Source organism: Mesocricetus auratus, unplaced genomic scaffold, assembly GCF_017639785.1.
Source record: "Mesocricetus auratus isolate SY011 unplaced genomic scaffold, BCM_Maur_2.0 Super-Scaffold_100006, whole genome shotgun sequence".
Classification (NCBI taxonomy): Eukaryota; Metazoa; Chordata; class Mammalia; order Rodentia; family Cricetidae; genus Mesocricetus; species Mesocricetus auratus.
The window spans coordinates 74,205,763-74,224,619 of record NW_024429190.1 but is presented as its reverse complement, the minus strand read 5'-3'; the positions used below and the strand labels follow the sequence as shown (position 1 = coordinate 74,224,619).

General features: G+C 41.2%; 1 protein-coding gene across 1 annotated transcript in view; it reads left to right on the top strand.

Annotated features, from left to right (window-relative positions):
* Positions 1-4,226: 4,226 nt before the first annotated feature.
* The window catches only part of Hnrnpd (heterogeneous nuclear ribonucleoprotein D), an 18,518-nt gene continuing 3,887 nt past the window's right edge, over positions 4,227-18,857 (top strand). The window contains 5 exon segments of the mRNA XM_005068122.4: positions 4,227-4,729; positions 4,731-4,771; positions 6,562-6,618; positions 16,713-16,881; positions 17,935-18,096. Of these exon segments, the coding sequence (XP_005068179.1) occupies positions 4,547-4,729; positions 4,731-4,771; positions 6,562-6,618; positions 16,713-16,881; positions 17,935-18,096 (612 nt within the window). The 5' untranslated portion in view covers positions 4,227-4,546.

Below are 18,857 nucleotides of genomic sequence, written 5' to 3'. Positions count from 1 at the left end.
AGGAGCTTTACCCCTACTGAGGATATTCTTCAAGCAGATAAAAGGGCCCATCCTGGCACATGCTGGTTAACATGATTAAAGGCTTGTGCATCTTGTGCAACGATGGGTTCTTCTTGCTGCTTCCTCCTGTTCATTCTAGTGCTACTGGATTGCTTCACTTAAACCTGAGCAAAGGGTCTCTCTGACACCATCTATAGATTGGAACTAGCAGATTAAAACTGTTTCCTTGCCGGGCGTTGGTGGTGCACGCCTTTAATCCCAGCACTCGGGAGGCAGAGGCAGGCGGATCTCTGTGAGTTCGAGACCAGCCTGGACTACCAAGTGAGTTCCAGGACAGCCTCCAAAGCCACAGAGAAACCCTGTCTCGAAAAACCAAAAACAAAAAAACAACAAAAAAAACTGTTTCCTTGACTCTGGGTCATCTTGTCCTGGAAAAAGTGACCCCAGTCAAAGAAAGCATCAAATCAATTTTGGTTTTTGGTAGCACTTGGGGTTGACTCCAGGTGCAGCATGCCAAGCACTCCATTGTAACTGTTTTTACAAGGGCCTCACTCAGCATCCCAGTGTTGCCTGAAACACACTTGGAAGCCTCTGGAACAATGGAAGGTAGCCTTTCCAGTGGTTTGGGAAAATCAAATATAGCATCTCTAGCCCCCCCAGGTATTACATCCTTACTTATGAATGAGAAATAAGACTTAGCAACACCCTTCGCTCCTTTTTTTCCTCCTTGAGAAGGTTCATGCACCAAGAAATTCCAAGGTGTATTTATGCCAATGATGAAGTAATATGGTGAAAGGACCATTTAAAATAACTAGGGAAAAAAACTGTTTTGTCTGAGACCCAAAATCCAGCCAATTGAATGTATTTTGATCATTTAAAAATTCAATGGGGTTCCAGGACAGCCTCCAAAAACAATACAGAGAAACCCTGTCTCGAAAAACCAAAAAAAAAAAAAATCAATGGGCAGCTAGGTGGTGGTACATTAATACCAGTACTCCGGTGGCAGAGGTAGCTGGTTCTCTGTGAGTTCGAAGAAATAATTCAGTGGGAAATTACTGTGTTGATACTGCATTTGTTACATAATTTCTATCTTTATACAGCATCTATTTCTACGTCTGTGTGAAAGACAAAACTGGGATATAGGTGCCCTAGATTTTCTGTTGCTGTGAAGTGACACTATGACCACAACTCTTATAAGTGAAAACATTTAATTTAGGTGCCAGCTTACAGTTTAGAGTTTCAGTCTATTATCATCATCGTGGCATTCAGGCAGACATGGTGCTAGCTACATCTTAATCGAAAGGTAACAGGAAGTGGACTGAGTACCACACTGTGGGGAACTTGAGCAAAAAAGATTTCCAAGCCCATCCCCACAGTGAGACATTTCCTCCAACAAGGCCATACCTCTAAAGATGCCACTCCCTTTGGGGGCCATTCTTCCAAACCACAATAGGAAATGTTATTTTTTTGTTTTCCATAAACTAATGGTGTGTAGGTGGCTATAATTAAGAATAACAGAAATAAAGATGGATAATGGGTTATGAAGGGATGATTAATTCAACCTCGGGTGGGTATCCAGTGAAATGCCACAGCTACAATAACACTGATTGGGATTTTGAAGGATGGATAGCTCACCAGGCAGATAAGACTGAAGTTACACAGTTAGAAAAGAAATTTTGGCTGGAGGAAATGGCACAGGAGGAAGAATTTAAGGCCACAGACTGGGTGGTCCATCCCTGTAATCCCAGAATTCCCGAGGTTGAAGCAGGAATACTGCCCAGAGTGTGAGGCCACTATAGGCTATACAATGAGCTCCAGGCCAGCCTGGGTTAGAGACCCTGTCTTAAAAAAAAAAAAGAATAAAGCAAGGCAGACATTTGGGTCACAACATGAGGAATTTTGAATCTCATTCAAATTCCAAAAGCTACAGGGCTGCCTGCGAATTAAAATGGACTTTTTGGGAAAATCAGTATCTTAATTATTGTAGACATTAGTTTTGTCCTTCCTGGTCTGACAGCTGTCCAGTCCCAAATAAACACAGAGGCTTATATTAATTTTAAACTGTTTGGTCTATTGCTCTGGCTTATTACTAACTCTTACAACTTAAATTCACCCATAATTATCTATGTTTAGCCACATGGGTTGGTACCTTTTCTCAGTAAGACATTCTCATCTTGCTTCCTCTGTCTCTGGCTGGTGACTGACTTTTCTCTGCCCAAAATTCTCCCAGTCGACCTGCCTATACTTCCTGCATGGCTACTGACCAGTTGCCATTTAATTAAACAAATAGGAGTGACGAATCTTTACAACGTACAAGACTAGTATCCCACAGCAAGTTACTGCTCTATTGCTGTGAGGAGACACACGACCTAGGCAAGTATAAGAGAAAAGCATTTGGGGCTTGCTTGTTATCATCATGGTGAGAAGCAGGCAGGCGTGGCACTGGAACGGTAGCTGAGAGCTTTACATCCCGATCCACAGGCAACAGGCAGATTGTAGAGACTCTGGGCCTGGTGTGGGTTTTTGAAATCTCAAAGCAAACTCCTAAGGACATATCTCCAACAAAGTCACACCTCCTAATCCTTCCCAAACAGGTCCACTCCTTGGTGACTAAGCATTCGAATATATGAACCTACAGGGACAATCATTATTCAAGCTGCCACAGTCAGTGTTTTTAGAAAGGTAGGCATGTCACTTGAATTCAAATGAGTAATTCTCTTGAAGCCAAAAATAGATAATTAAAAACCTCTGTATTCATCCCGGCTGCCACCAGCCTGCAATATTTGACTTGAGTACAAGGCCACCTTATTTAGCTAATATTTTGCAACGTGGAGACAAATGAGGAATCATTTCTACCTCTTAGCAGTCTCGACATTGCTTAAAAGTCTTATAAGATTATATTTTAAAGACAGTCCCACACTTTGCTTCATATTTTAAGGATTCTATAACACAAATTCTGGCACTAAATACTTTGTTTTAATCTTTGGAGTTTTTGGATTATATACAACTACTAGAGATTGACTTAAGTACCTCAGGAGAAGCAGTTACTTTCTCTTTGTAACAGCCCTAGCTGTTCTGGAACTTGCTCTGTAGACCAAGCTGCCTTGAACTCAGAGAGATCCACCTGCTTCTGCCTCCCAAGTGCTGGGATTAAAGCCACCGCCTCCCAGCCTACTTTGATGTGTTTTTTCGGAAGGGGTAATTCCAGGTTGCCCTCAACAATCCACCCTCCTTCCTCCTGAGTTCTGGGACTACAGTGTGCATCAAGTCAGCCAGGCTGAACTCTTTCTATGGCATCTTCTGTAAACTTTCCAAACCCAGTCTGGACACTTACTAAAGTCAAGCGGTTGACGATAAAAAAATCCCATTTTCTTCTAAGAGTCTTGCAGGAAACCGTAAAGCCCAACTCCTGAATATGAATTGTAAGAGGTTTCTTAACGAGTAATTTTTAAATCCTGGATCACACGCCTAACGGTGTTTCATTTCTCTTTTTATAAAATCGTCACAACACCGCAAACTCAGAAACCTCGTAAAGATGATTCACTGACATTTACACATCCTACTTAATACAAGGACTGGAACTCATTAAAAATCCGAACCCTGGAGTCCACTGTAACCGCTTCCCAAGCCCTAGCAACTTCAAAGAATCGTGGTCGGCTTTAGGCTCTTCTAGTAACGGAAGTAAAGCGTTAAGAGTTGGAGAGTAATTCTGGGAAAAAGCAGCCTCGGCCGCCTGTGGCGCCGCGGGAGAGCCTCAATGTCACCCGGAGCCGGCGGGGACGACAGACGGAGGAGCGCAGGGCCGGTGCACACCGTGGCCACCGCCCCACGCAGGGCACCGTGGACCGAGCCGCCGAGTCCGGAGGGCGGCTTCCCCTCCAGGCCGAACCACACCCCTCCTGGCCGACCGCTCGAGCGAGCCGCAGCCGAGGAAGAGCGAGTACCTCCAGGAATCCGCGGGAGGGTGGGGCCACGGGAAGGGGTTGGGGGGAGACTCTCTAGCCGCCGCCTCGAACCGGCGCTCCTTGTTCTCGATGGTCCCCGCGCGACCCTCTTGGGCACGCCACTTCCGGTTCCCTTTAAAGGCCCGCGGCGGAGGAGCGTGAGACCGAGGATAAAAGGGAGCGAGGGGGCGGGACCGCAGGGGCCGGTGGGCGGGGCCTAGCGGTGGAAGGGGCGGAGGAGGCGCAAAGGGCGCGCTCTGGCGTCACGTGACCGGGACGCGCCGTTCTTCCGTCGGCCATTTTAGGTGGTCCGCGGCGGCGCCATTAAAGCGAGGAGGAGGCGAGAGTGGCCGCCGCTGCTACTTAATTCTTTTTTTTTTTTCCCAGTGCGGCCGGGGCAGAGTGAGAGAGCGCGCCGCGCGAGAGTGGGAGGCGAGGGGGGCCGGCCGGGGAGAGGCGCAGGAGCCTTTGCAGCCACGCGCGCGCCTTGTCTTGTGTGCCTCGCGAGGTAGAGCGGGCGCGCGGCGGCGGCGGGGATCACTTTGCTGCTAGTTTCGGTTCGCGGCAGCGGCGGGTGTCGTCTCGGCGGCGGCAGCAGCACTATGTCGGAGGAGCAGTTCGGAGGGGACGGGGCGGCGGCGGCGGCAACGGCGGCGGTAGGCGGCTCGGCGGGCGAGCAGGAGGGAGCCATGGTGGCGGCGGCGCCGGGGGCAGCGGCGGCGGGAAGCGGGAGCGGCGGCGGCTCTGCGGCCGGAGGCACCGAAGGAGGCAGCGCCGAGGCAGAGGGGGGCGAAGATCGACGCTAGTAAGAACGAGGAGGATGAAGGGTGAGTAAGGGGCGGCCCCGGGCAGCCGCTCGCCAGGCCCCCTCCCCCTCCCCGCCATTAGGCCTCGCTCCCGCGCCCGCCCGCCCGCTCGCTCGCAGGCCCGAGTGCGGGCGCCTGCTCGGCCGCCCCTCTTGTACCTCGGGCTCCCCGGGGCCTGCATTTCCTCCTTCCCTGCCTGCTCGCCCCCTCCCCCATCACACACGTTTCCACCTTTAGCTGTCACCATGCTACTCCGCGGCCCGCCCTCTTTCCTCCCTCGCCGTGGGTCTCCTCCCACCGACTTAGCCGCCAGGATTTTTTCCCGCCTGACGGAGCTACCCCCCCCACCCCCCATCGCTCCCGGATTTCTAACCTCTTAGGCTTAAAAATGCAAACGCACAGAAATGCTAGGGTCCTCAAGGTTTGTTGGGTGCTTCACCACCACCCCGAGACGGTGCGATTATTTATACGCTCTTGCTTTCAGGAAGGTGTAGGCTGTCCACCTTTCTTTCTCCCGCGTAGGCTTCAGGCCAGTGGTTTTTAGCATTTTAAATAAGTTTCGCCTTAGGACTCGTTCGTTCTGTCCACCTTACGCCGTCACCACGGCACGCTCACACGGGCCCTGCATTGGTGCTGTAGACAGACTGGGCCTGCCGATGCCCCCGTCTCCTGCTGGCGCGTTGGTCCGGCTCCTCGGGCTCCATTTAAGTCCTTCCTGGTCGATGGGGCCTGCTCTTGACTGGGGCTCTTCTACCTCCTGCCTGCGGTTGCCCTTCCTCCACTCTGCAGAGTTATTCTCCCTGTGCACCCTTTCCGCGCCCTCAGATTCTGGGTTGCCTATTTGTACAGATTGTAATCTTTCCTTACTTACTCTGTGCAACTTAAAATTTTCTCTCCCGCCTTTTCAGTGCCCAGGAGCCTGTTTTGGTTTCTTCTCAGTCTCGCCCTCTATTACTATAGTTGAAACGAGCCCACTCGCCCTTTAAAATACAATAAATTCTGCGTTGTTCAATGGGTTAGTTTTTCACGATTTTTTTCCAATGCTAATTTGCTTCCTCTAATTTGAAGTAACTTATATTGCCACCAAAAGCTGCTTTTAATATGTTAAAATGCAGCCTTTGGGAGCGGAGTATCATACAGGAGGTTAGGAAGGTGGGCTTGATCTGGGTCCTTAGATTTTCATGTTCCCATTACAGATTGCAGATCTTGAATTACCCGTTTCGAAACTTTTTATAATGGGGCTGTGCGTATGCAATTTTTTTTTTTACTATAAGAAAAAGTTTTGGTGGGAAGTAAAAATGTCATTTAAACCTGATATTAGAAAACGTGATTTCCATTAGTGGTTAAGAGTATAAGATTTGTAGGGATAGTGGGGCAACAGAGAAGTACTTGGAACATAGTTTTAAAGTCTAAGTTCACACTGACACTCTTCTGTCAGCTACTGGTTGTGCTGGCTTAAATGGGGAGTTGGAGGGGGGAGGGGAAGTGCATTTAATTAAATAGAACTAATCTGGAACGGTAATGTGGCATAGTTTTAGAAAGGAATTACATATTTGGAGAATGAAGTTTTTAACATTTTGGATTTTGCTTTCTGAATTCTGTTCTTGGGACAGAGGCACCAAAATGGCTAATTGTGTAACGGGGCAGGCTTTCTATTATCCCTGAGTTTTGAAGTTACAAAATAGCTAGTTGTCTTTGTAGTTATTATTTTTTTGTTGAACTGACTAAATGAATTAGTTTTTAACCCTAACAATGTCAAAAACTAAAACTAGAATTTTGATTGGTTGCTGTACCGGTTGTTAATTCCCTAGCCATTCAAACTCCTCCCCACGACACACTGAAGCAGCGACGGCACAGCGGGAAGAATGGTAAAACTTTTACATTTTATTTCTGTCTTATAAAGATTTCAGTAGTCATAACATGCAGAGGCTCAGTAATTTAGTTGCCCATTGAGTCCCAGGAGACTTTTAGACATTAATAACGGTAGGATGAGTCTTGTGCCTGGGATATAAAGCCTTTCTAGATATCCTAAGTAATCTGTGGGCAAAATTGATGCCATTGCGTGGAATATGGTTTGTGGTAATGCATGATGTAATAACAATTTGACCAAACCTAAACTAAATGTAACTAGTAATTTTTCTTTTAAATATGGGCAAGCAGAAAAGTTAACTGTATTTTTATTTAGTTTTTATTAGGTTGAAATATTTTTGTTTAAATTCTAAGCTTAATGCTAAATATAAAGGTTACTTGATAGAAATATTGTGTGTTGAAATGTCTTGCATGTTATACTGAAGTATTCTGTCAAGTAGACAGTTCCTAAAGCGTTACTGTGCTTTATGCAAAGTCCTTTAACTTCAACAGTATAAGCACTCAAGCATTGTGTATGTACTATTCATAGGTGGGCTAAATGTGGCTTCCCACTACAGCTCTTATCAGATTTTTTATTTTCAGTGTGATTTGGTTGGAATGTTAATTACAGTTGGTTGACATGTGTTCACATTTGCATGACTTCCCTTTGGAGGCTGGTAGGTTGAGTATTCTTTTTATCCCACTTCTCTCTCCTAAAATGTTGGTCTCTGCCTTAGGGTCATGTTTTACTTTTCCTGGGCTGTGTTTCAGCATTGGAGGTTACAAAGCCAGTACACTGCTATCTGCCTGTACAGACCATATCTATTATTTTAGAAATATTTAAGTTTTATATGGGGTTTATCTTTTAGCTAGTCTCATCTGATATTGGTCCATTTTCAGTTGGAGGTAAAGTAGACTAACAGACAAAAAGAGGTCTGAGTGTGGCATAGTAAATAATAATTTTTGGATGAACCTTTTATTTTGGTGCCTGCTGGGTACAGTTAGTTAACTAGGTAATAATGTCAAATTAAATTGTAACTGTATTTGGCTTCTGTTTGAACCTTATGTAATTGTTAATTGTAGTAAGTTGAGATGATCATGTTTTAGATTTTTAAGGTCATTGTTTTCACTGTTAAAAGAATTATCTTTGCCCCTTTGTTCAGTAGTAAATACTTGCAGAGCTTTCTGGGGTCATCTTGTAGAGAAAGTTTGATAACTTCTGTCAGCATTTCAGGTGATGTCTAGCCCTCCATTGGTCGACATTTTGAGGTAGTAGTTTTTGTAAAAACAGCTTTGCACTTCGAAAGCTATTCTTACCTACCCTGTAACACTTGTTTTGGAGACAGTCTCACTATGTTGCTTAGGAGGGGCTCTTTCTTCAGCCTCTCAAGTCTCTTGTGGCCAGTCTCCCCCTTCCCCCCATCACCTACCCTCCTCCCTCTTTTTTCTTTGTCTAACTTGATTTGATAATTGTCCATTTATCCAACTCCATTTTGTTGCAGATGCTAAACTTTCTGAACAAAGCACTTCAACATAATTTTTTTGGTGCCCGTGTGTGTACACCTTGTGTTTCTCTGTCTTCCTCACAACTTTAATGATAGTCTCCATAGTGAAGACGGGACTGGTTAGTAGACTAAAAACCACGTAAAGTCAGTTTCCTGAAACACTTTTTTTGTGCAGTTCATGTTAGAATGAGGTGGACATGCCTGGGCTGGCCTTTACCTAATATTTGTGTCTCCATCCCAAGTGTTGGCTGTAGGTAGATGACCACAGTTAATGCTTTTCCTCCTAAAATATTTTAAGAGATGAATTTGTTGTTTGTGATTATTTTTAGAAGAGCATCCTTGTTTCAAGATTAACGGGTTTGGCAACAGTGGTTCATCATGTAATAAAATGGCTACCTGATCACCTTTAAAACTGGTTTTGATGTTAGGTTTGTTTATATGTGTATCAGTGCTCGTGTGGAGGAGGTCAAAGCAAACTGGTGAGAGTTTGTCCTCATTCTACAATGTGGGTCCTGGGGATTGAACTCTGGTCTCAGGCACAGCAGCAAATACCTTTACCTGTTGAACTGTCTTGCTGGCCACTTTAAGATCTACAACTTTAAGATCCCTACCATTTTTTTAATATATAATAAATTGCATTGGAATTTTGCTTTGCAGTGTGTAATCACTCTGCAGTGTTTTAATTCTTTGGGGGTATGTAGTGTGATGAAATGTGCATACCATGTTTTATAAGCTATGGGGCAATTTTCAAAATTTAAGGAATATTGGAAACTTAGAATACATTTTTGTCAGATTAGATGCGTTCAATCATCCCCCACCCCAACACCCACCTCCAGAATGTGGTTGAGTGGGAAGCATAACAGGCTTCATTGAGTTGTCAGTATAAGACTCAGAGTAAGTCATGTAGTATGTAAGCTCCAGTGTGATTCTTTTTAGAGATGGATGGTTAGTTCCCTCCTGTTTGAGAAGGAGCTCACACATGTTTTTATCTAAAATATTGGAGAGTATACTAGAAACTCCAATGTTTCTGGGACAGTTTGTTTGCTTTGAAAAAAGTACTTTTAGAGGAGTCTCATGCCAGATTTACTAGCCCTTTGATTTAGTAAGATTGGATTTACAGGCCTAGACTGTAAGTAGATGGATCTCCAGTTTACTCATTTTGGAACCTTTACAGGGGCAAAATTGTAGAAGCTGAAGCCCCAAATTTAGGGGAGGAGCATTCAATATTTTCCCTGTCTATAATGGAGATGGAACCCAGGGCCTTGTACAAATGTGTGGGCAAATGTTCTGTTCCTGAGTCATACTCCCATCTAGGAGTACTTGGTTCCCTTTGTCATCTGTTAGAGAGAGTCCAGGGATTAGACTGTACTATCATTTAAGATTTCAGTGCTTTGTTTTTCAAGACAGGATCAAGATCTCACTTTTTAGGCCAGACTGGTCTAGAAATCACAAGAATCCTCACACTCAGCCTCCCAGGATCTGAGATAATCGGCATGGAGTGCTCATTTTTGAGACAATGCCTTAAACTGGGACAAGTTCTCTTTGAGCTTAAGTGACACCTTGTATAAATGCATATACAGTCTCTGTAACGTAGCCTGGGTAGTGTTAGGTATGTAATATCTCATGTATATCTATGCATCTATGTATGTATGTACGTACGTACGTACGTACATACCTACCTCACAGTTCATTTCACTATCACTTAAGGCCACTAGGGATGATAACTAATGATTTTTAGCTTTAGGTGATAGTAGAAGCCGTGCCTGAGAATATTAAAAAAAAAAAAAAACAGAATGACTTTCTCATTTTACTTAATGGTTGTGTGCTTTGAATGTGCATGTTAACAAATGGAGTGATATTCGAACTGGTTAGTTTGTTTGATTTGACTATAGTTGTGCTTTAGTGTTATAGCAGTAGAACACTAAACTGATGCAGGAGGCCTGGGATTTGTTTCTGTTACTTCCAACAGTGTGGTCTCAGGTAATAGAACATGTTTTTACTTGGCTTTCTGATCCATTTGCTGGAAACAATGCTCACCATAGGAAGACTGACTACACAGCCTACTTTCATGTCTTGTGTGTATTTATCTATTGCTCTAATAGTTGCTACTGCCAGTGATTTACTCCTGTGGAGTAAAGGTAAGCATATTTTAGTTTCTGGAGTGTTAAAGTAGTATGTTCATGCTATGTATTTGAGAGTATTTAAGGGTGGGGGAAGACTTCATACTGGCCTATTTGTCCAGTAGTCATAGTGACAGCTTTAAGTATTGTGTTCTATACTGAAATACTTACCTGTATTTGGCCACCAAAATGAATGAATGAATGAATAATGAATGGGGTCAGAAAACCCATCTATCTCCACTGTAGTCTAAGAGGCAGAGGAAAATGTCAGAGATATACTGAAGAAGTGGCCAGTAAACAGATATCTTGGAAATGAACTTCAGATTTTTTACTACATTAAAGAGTAACGTGGCCGGGCGGTGGTGGCGCACGCCTTTAATCCCAGCACTTGGGAGGCAGAGGCAGGTGGATCTCTGAGTTCGAGGTCAGCCTGGTCTACAGAGTGAGTGCCAGGACAGGCTCCAAAGCTACAGAGAAACCCTGTCTTGAAAAACAAACAAAAAAAAGAAAAGTAAACATCCATTTGTTTCATTAGTGTTATCTAAGTTGATACCCAGTAGAATTATAATATTGCAAATAGGTAGTGGTCTTAGTTAACCCAAACCTTACCTCTAGGTTAAGGAGACATCAGTCTCTGTGAGTTTGAGGCCAGCCTGGTCTACAGAGCGAGTTCCAGGACAGCCTCCAAAGCCACAGAGAAACCCTGTCTCGAAAAACCAAAAAAAAAAAAAAAAAAAGTTTAAAATCTTACTTTGAATTGCTTGCTCTTATGTGTTAGTCTTGAATAATAGGATCCTTTTTCACACTTAGCTTTAAAATACCAAAAGTAGAAAACAGGGAGGAATTGCTTTGTGTGTTTAATAATGGACAGATAATATTGGGGTGTAGTTTTACTGACTAGCTAACCTTAATACAGCGGTTAAAAAAGTAGTTTTCAAGTGCCGTAAACCACATCAGATACAAATCTTGTTACTATTAAGTTTGCCAGGGTCGTTTCCAAGGGTCATTTATATAGATTGTAAAGTCACTCCCTACCAAGTGGTAGTTCCCCAGTGTTAAAAAGTAACTATTGATTATGTTTAAAATAAATTCATAATTTCTAAAGAAAATGCTCTTTTTAAAAAAATTATTATGCATGCAGTGTTCTATTTGCACATCTACCTGCATGTCAGAAGAGGGAGGAGGGCACCAGATCTCATAACAGATGGTTGTGAGCCACCATGTGGTTGCTGGGAATTGGACTCATGACTTCTGGAAGAGCAGCCAGTGCTCTCCAGCCCAAGAAAATGCTCTTTAATACATACTAGTAAAACTGTTTTTCAGTCTCTCTTTCCCGTTTCATCTCTGGGGGACTGGAAGGCCACCCCAGAAGTGTTGTATCCATTAAAAAAATGTGGGCTGTTTCTAAAAAGAAAAAAAATGCCAGTGAGATTTTGTTAATCATTGTAGTGTTTTAAAACTTGAGCTTTGCCGGGCGTTGGTGGCACACCTTTAATCCCAGCACTTGGGAGGCAGAGGCAGGCGGATCTCTGTGAGTTCGAGGCCAGCCTGGTCTACAAGAGCTAGTTCCAGGACAGCCTCCAAAGCCACAGAGAAACCCTGTCTCGAAAAACCAAAAAACAAACAAACAAACAAAAAAACCAAAAAACAAAAAAAAAACTTGAGCTTTAATGATAGAATACCAGAAGAATTATATAAACAACTAAGTGTGCTTGAATAACATTACTATGTAGGGTGCCAGTGAGTGGACAGTTATGGTTGAAAAATTTATCAGGCTAACATTTGGTATAAGTTTTTTATGTAAGATAATGAGTTGTTGAAGAGGTTTAAACATTGTTATCTCAAGTGGGAGTAAAAGACTTGATAGGGAAAACATCTTTAAATAAAATACTTATTACTGAGTTTGGAGTGCTGGGATTATAGTTGTGGGCCCCTGTACCCGGGTAATTAGCATTATTAAGACATTTTCTATCTGCCACATTGCCTGTTAGGTATTTCTTCTTATGCTTTTGATGACTTAAAAAAAGAACGACTGGCATGTCGTGGAGTTGGGTTACTGAGAGAACTTTAGAAGCTTCATTTCTAAAGGCTTGTACTAGGGGATCCAAGTCAGGTGGTCACGACTACTGTAATCCAGCTCAGGTGTCACATGTACAGGGCACACACATGCACACTTACTGATTTTTTTGTTTTTGTTTGGTTTTTGAGGTGGGGTTTCTCTGTGTAGCTTGGGAGCCTGGTTCTGGAACTCAAGTCTGTAGACCAGGCCGGCCCCCTTCCTCCCTGAGTGTTAGGATTAAAGGCATGGGTCACCACTGCCTGGTTTACAATGTTTTTCAAAGGTGGCTGTGTTTCTTAATCTCTGGGTATTTAAATGTTTTTGTAGGGCATTTTAGAACTTCAGCATTGAACGTACATGATATTATGTAAAACTTTATCTTGTTTTTTTCCCTTTAGTGTTAGAAATTATGAAGCCTTTCATAAATGAAAATGAAAGCAAGTTAATGAAAAGAAATTTTAAGTTATGTTTAGATTACATTTTGCCTCTAAAAATAACTTTACATTGAAGAATTAAAATACCTTCCTTTAAATTAAGGCACTTCTTATTACTGATTGAGATAACCTTGACAATTTAAACATTATCACTTTAACCCTCTTTAGGGCTGTATAGTAGTTAGTAGATGGTAGAGCTAGCATATAAAACCAGGCAGTTGGTCCACTATCTCTAGCCTTGCAGTAAAAAGCAATAAGATGTTCCACGGAAGACTCTTAAATTTCTGAGTGACCCTGCAGAGCTGAGAAGCTTTAGGGTAGTTAGTCATCTATAGTAAGTTGTGTAAGTAACTATGCTTGACACTGACTTTCATGTCAGTTACTGTTTTAAATAGACTACTGTATTTGGGCTACTGAACTACTTTGTTTATAAGTAGGGTTAGGAAATTGAGCTTTGTAAGTCAAGCATGGTAGTAGTACATATCTATTGTCCCAGTAGTCAGCACTGGGGAGGTTGAGGCAGGAAGATGGCTACAGATTTGAGGTCAGGTAGGATTACGTGAGACCTCTAAAATGAAGTAGGGGACACAGCTTGTTTTGTAATTGGATTATTGGTTCGCTTATAGCTAAGGATCACATTTTAAGTTTAGATTACAGCATTAGGAATCAATTTGCTACTTGAACAGTTCTCTTGATAGTATTAAATTTGTTGTTTGGAAACTTGAAAGCTGTGTCAACTTACTGAAAAGTGTTCACATCTACAGGAGTCAATAGTAACTTGAGAGTAAACCTTTCATTTCAGGCTCCCTATTGGATAGACAGTCGGTGTTGTGCTTTAAACATGATAATGGCTGTATAAGGTAATCCATGTTAGTGTTACTCTCAGACCATCTCAGAATGAGAGAACCTTCCTGCTAGTGTTGTAGAGAGTCTACAACAGGTGCCCATTTGTCCATAAAGATTAGCAGACTTTGTCCCACTAGGCTGCTTACTGTGTAGTTAAACTTGTGCCAGAGAATTAAAATGGGGTGGGCTTTATACTTTCTGTTTACTAAAGATAGACTACAGTGTTGTGTTTTTGCAGTGTTCTGGGGTTTCTGGTTATCTGTTCAACTTTTCTTAAAGCAGGAAAAAAATCCAGAGTGCTTTTGTGCTACCAAAATACTAATACCTTTGTCAAAAGCTTTAGCTCAGAGATAGTTACATTTCACAGAAGATTTGGAAAACTTAATAACCTGGCCCCTTTACTTACAGCATGGAAGGGAGATATTCATTATAGAACAAGTAATTTCCTATTGGCAACTGAATTGTTGTGCAGAACTGAAAGAAAATGTGTTTTCAAAGCTAAGCAAATGAGATTCACCTGATATACTAGTTAAGTAACTTATTTCAGAGGAAACGAACATACTACAGTAGCCTATTAGAGATGGCAGATCCATAGGGTCTTAAAATATGACTGCTGTATTATTGAGGGCATGGCTGTGGTTTGGTAGACTATATCATTCCTTGAAACCAGTTGTGGCAGCTCCACTAGAGGTGGGGGCTGAGAAATGCCACCAATTTGAGGCTAGCTTGATTGATCTGTACTGTAAGACCTGGTTACAAATAGACTTAAAACATTTCATCTAAAATAGTTGGAGGTTAAAAAACAAACTAATATGTTAGGGGATTAGAGAGCCCAAGCAATACTTGGAGAAAAATGTAATAACTATGTAATGTATAAAAGTTACAAGTTGACCAGAATATTTAATATTCTGGATAAAGGGGATTTGTTTTCAATAGTCTTTGAAATGAACATTTTTAGCTCTATTAAGGGTGGGGAGGCATTCTGTTTGTTAAAAGAGCACTTCCATTGGGTCAGTTGATGAGTTAATGTGCTTATTTAATATTTCAGAAAATTAACTTCTATCTAAAAAGTAGTTATATGGCTTGAAAGTAGTAGTAGTTGCTTCTTTTTATGTGTGTTTTTTTAAAAGATTACTTATTGTGCACTGGTGTATATAATCTGTGTGAGGGTGTCTGATCCCCTGGAACTGGAGTTACAGTTGTGAGTTGCTGTTGGGTGCTGGGAATTGAACCCAGGTCCTCTGGAAGAACAGCTAGTGCTATTAACTGCTAAGTTATCTCTCCAGCTCTTTTAGTTTTTATTAGGAAGTATATGTAACAATTTTAAATTGAGAACATTTCTCTTTTACATTGCTTGAAGTGAAAACAAGTTCTGTCCTGATAATTGGTTAATGGACTAGACATAAATTTCTTCTTCAGACTTGCCCTATACACTACACTGTCTTTTATTATAACTTTAGTATGATTAGACTGAAATAATTCTAAATTATTCAGTTACTCATGGGGAAATTCTGTAATCACAGAAATGGTTGCTAGGTAGTTAAAGCTAGCTGAATTTGTTTCTGTGCTAGAATGTAATAATGGATATATAAGCAAGTAGCCATTGCTTTGTAGCCGTTATCCTCGTCTTTAAAAACTGGCATCTGTCTTTACCTTGAAACGTGAATGTTGGTAATGTATTTTCATTTATGGAAGTAATATTCTGGACTTGTAGATAAAAACAGTGTATATATAGCCGTGATTAGTTAAGTAAGTATTGTATATATTAGGAGTTGGCATTATTCAATTGAAAGAAATGTGTATTGAAGTTTTAAATTTTCCATGAAATTGGTAATAAACAGACATTTAAAATGTTCATAATGGGTTTTGGTTATTTTCATTTGATTATAACAATACTAAATGAGATGCACCTGATAATACTAGTTAAGTAGCTTATTTCAGAGGAAATGAACATACTATAGTATGGCAGTCTTACTTTAGGACTAGACACTTGGAGGGAGTCTTGAAAATTGGGGCCTACTCTATAATATGTTCTAGGTTGAAAACTTAATTTTAAATGGAAAGATTTCAGTGTCACCTAAAGTAAGAGTTGACTTGTATTAAAAGTTAGCTTTGTTAGCATTTAATTTCAACAAAGTTGTAAGAATAGTCAGTAATACTTCATTAAATGGATGCCTTAGAGGTGAAGATAAGAAAGAAGTAAAGGAGCACCTTATGCCAGGGTGGAGCTGTAGTGCTAGTCTGTTAAAAGCTTACAAAGCTGAAAGCTGGTACTTTGTCTCCCCCATCTTATCTCTTGTCATGACCCTTCCCCCCAGTTATGAAGACAAGACAATCTTGAGCAAGTGTGGTTTTATCTCTGAAATGACAGTTATAGCTTTATAGGACTAATTTTAACAACTTACGATTGCTTCCAGTTTGACTCTTACAGGGTAAAGGTACACGTTTGGTTTTATAATTACTGCTGTTAATTATTGGTAAAACAAGCAGATGTAGAAAGGATCACACCTGCTGCCAGAATTGTTTTTTGGCATCTTGTTGTATGTTGAGACTTAATTTTTTGTTCTATAATGGTCTTTTCCACTTATCATTTTACAGGCCTAAGCATTTCATAACTTGTTAGCTGAGAGCTTACTTTAAATTAATCATCTAAATTAGTGAGATGTGACTCAGTGGGTAATTTGTTCTCCATGCTGTTTGCATGATTACTTTGGTCCTTTTTAAGGTCTCTTGAAAGTGAAAAAGGTTCAGTTTGGAGGACTTAGCATTTTCCCATTTTTATGTGTTAGAGTTTTACAGATGGAAGTTTTACAGAAAGGAGACTCAGCATAGGTAGCATAGCCCTTGACATGGTTAGTGAAGACTTGTTAGAGTCCAGGAGCTAAGATTTTACCTTTCAGAAACTGCAGTACTTTTACGTGGCATGGGTACATACATGTATGTAAATACCAGCAGTTTGCCTCTTGCTCAGTGTTGTGCTAAGTGGTACTTTTAAACAATAGGGTTTTTGAAATGTGTCTGTGTAGGAGGAGTAACATTTTACTGTATAAATAAATACAGTTTGAGAAAGGTGTGTTACTGATGTGAGGAAATGTAAGGCAAGTTTTAATTTTCTTCTTAGCGTTTTAATACTGCTTTTTGTCTTCACAGGAAAATGTTTATAGGAGGCCTTAGCTGGGACACTACAAAGAAAGATCTGAAGGACTACTTTTCCAAATTTGGTGAAGTTGTAGACTGCACTCTGAAGTTAGATCCTATCACAGGGCGATCAAGGGGTTTTGGCTTTGTGCTATTTAAAGAGTCGGAGAGTGTAGATAAGGTAGTGTGTTACATATTCTGATTAATGAAATGTGGAGAGTTTGATAGAGTAAACTTGTATGTTACTTGTGGGTTTCTTTTCATTAGAAAGAAGAGACACAGTTCTTACATACTTTTGTTGTTTGAAACAAGGTTCCCTGTGTCTTAGGCTGGCCTCAGGCTGAATATAAAGCTGAGGATTAATTACCCTGACTCTACTGCCTCCGCCTTCCAAGTGCTGGACCAGCAGAGGTGCATTAACACACCGTGGTTTTGAGGGGAGAGGCAGATTTAGGAGTTACTTACTGAATACTTTCCATGTGCCAGCCTTCCTAAGTTAAAAGTAATTTGAAAAGGACTGAGGCTTAGTAAGTAAGTACATGATCAATGTCCAGTCCCATCAGGCTTTTCCAAAGAGGGGAGAGGGGGCTTTTAAAAGCCTAATTAAAAAGTATAACAAGAGCCGAGCGTTGGTTGCGCACGCCTTTAATCCCAGTACTCAAGAGGCCGAGGCAGGTGGATCTCTGTGAGTTCGAGGCCAGCCTGGTCTACAAAGCGAGTTCCAGGACATCCTCCAAAACAATACGGAGAAACCCTGTTTGGAAAACCAAAAAAAAAAAAAAAAAAAAAAAAAGTATAACAAGTTGGCACAAAGTGCCTATTTTATGTTTTTACTAGAAAAGCTGTTTGTCTCTCATACCCCTGAGTCGATGAATAGTGTAGTTCCCTCAGACAGGCAAATGTCTACTTGACAATCAACTCTTAATTAAGTCATTATTTTGGTTAATGACTGAGGGGAAGTAGCAAGCATTGTTTATGTGTTACCAGTTAAAGATGATGGTTATCTAGTAACCAATTCAGTTGGTGTGGTACTTCCTCTCCATCACTTCCTTGTGGCTTCTGTACTTGGGCACTAGGCTATATTAGCTGATGTCATATTACCCTCTGGCTTGACAGTCTTAAGCCAGTTGACATAATGTTGGCATTAGGTACATTGTGTGATTATTTTTAAGTAATTTATTTCTGAACATTAGTTAAGTTTTACATATTAAAGTGAAAAACTTAATTTCCTTAGGTCATGGATCAGAAAGAACATAAATTGAATGGAAAAGTCATTGATCCTAAACGGGCCAAAGCCATGAAAACAAAAGAGCCTGTCAAAAAAATTTTTGTTGGTGGCCTTTCTCCAGATACACCCGAAGAGAAAATAAGAGAGTACTTTGGTGGTTTTGGTGAGGTATGTGTGTTTTGGTCCAGTTTATGTCAAAAGTAGTGTGGGATTGCACATTAAGTGGATTTGACCACTGTGTTTTTCAGAGCTTCGTGTTTTTTGTTTTTGTTTTTTTTGTTTTTGTTTTTTTTGTTTTTGGTAATAAGGATATTGCTATGAGCAGATCTGAAGATTAGGTAAGGTTTTCTTATTTGTTGAGCACGTGCATATGCAATGTCATACTTCTCTTGCCCTGAAGGATTGTGTTAGGTAACCTAGGCTGCCCTTGAACTTTTTCTTTCTTAATCTTGAACTCGAAATTAAAGTCACCTTCCTGCCTCTGTCCCACATAAACTACAGGAATGACCCATTGTGCCTGGGTTGTACAGCATGCTTAACTCAAAAAAATTAGAAGGAAGAAAAATACAGGCAGTATGAGGAGGAAGTCAAGATTGAGTTACCTGAAATACAGAAGGAAACATTTAAGAATAGGAAAGTAATAAGAACAGTAGTATAGTAGCTTACCAATTTAAATGTGTGTAAGTGCCAGTTTAATGAGACTATAGATTTACTGAAATAGTGAGCTACCAGTTCCTTTCATGAATTAGTAATTAAAGCTAAGCTGAGATATTTGTGGCCTTGGTCTCCAAGGACAGCAAGCTGACATCTCTTACTTGACTCAAGTAAGCACGTGCTTTTGTGCTAGGACTTAAAAATGGAATGCCTAATACTCATAAATACTACACACAGAAGTCTGGGTATATAGGTTTTCTTACATGGTTATAGGA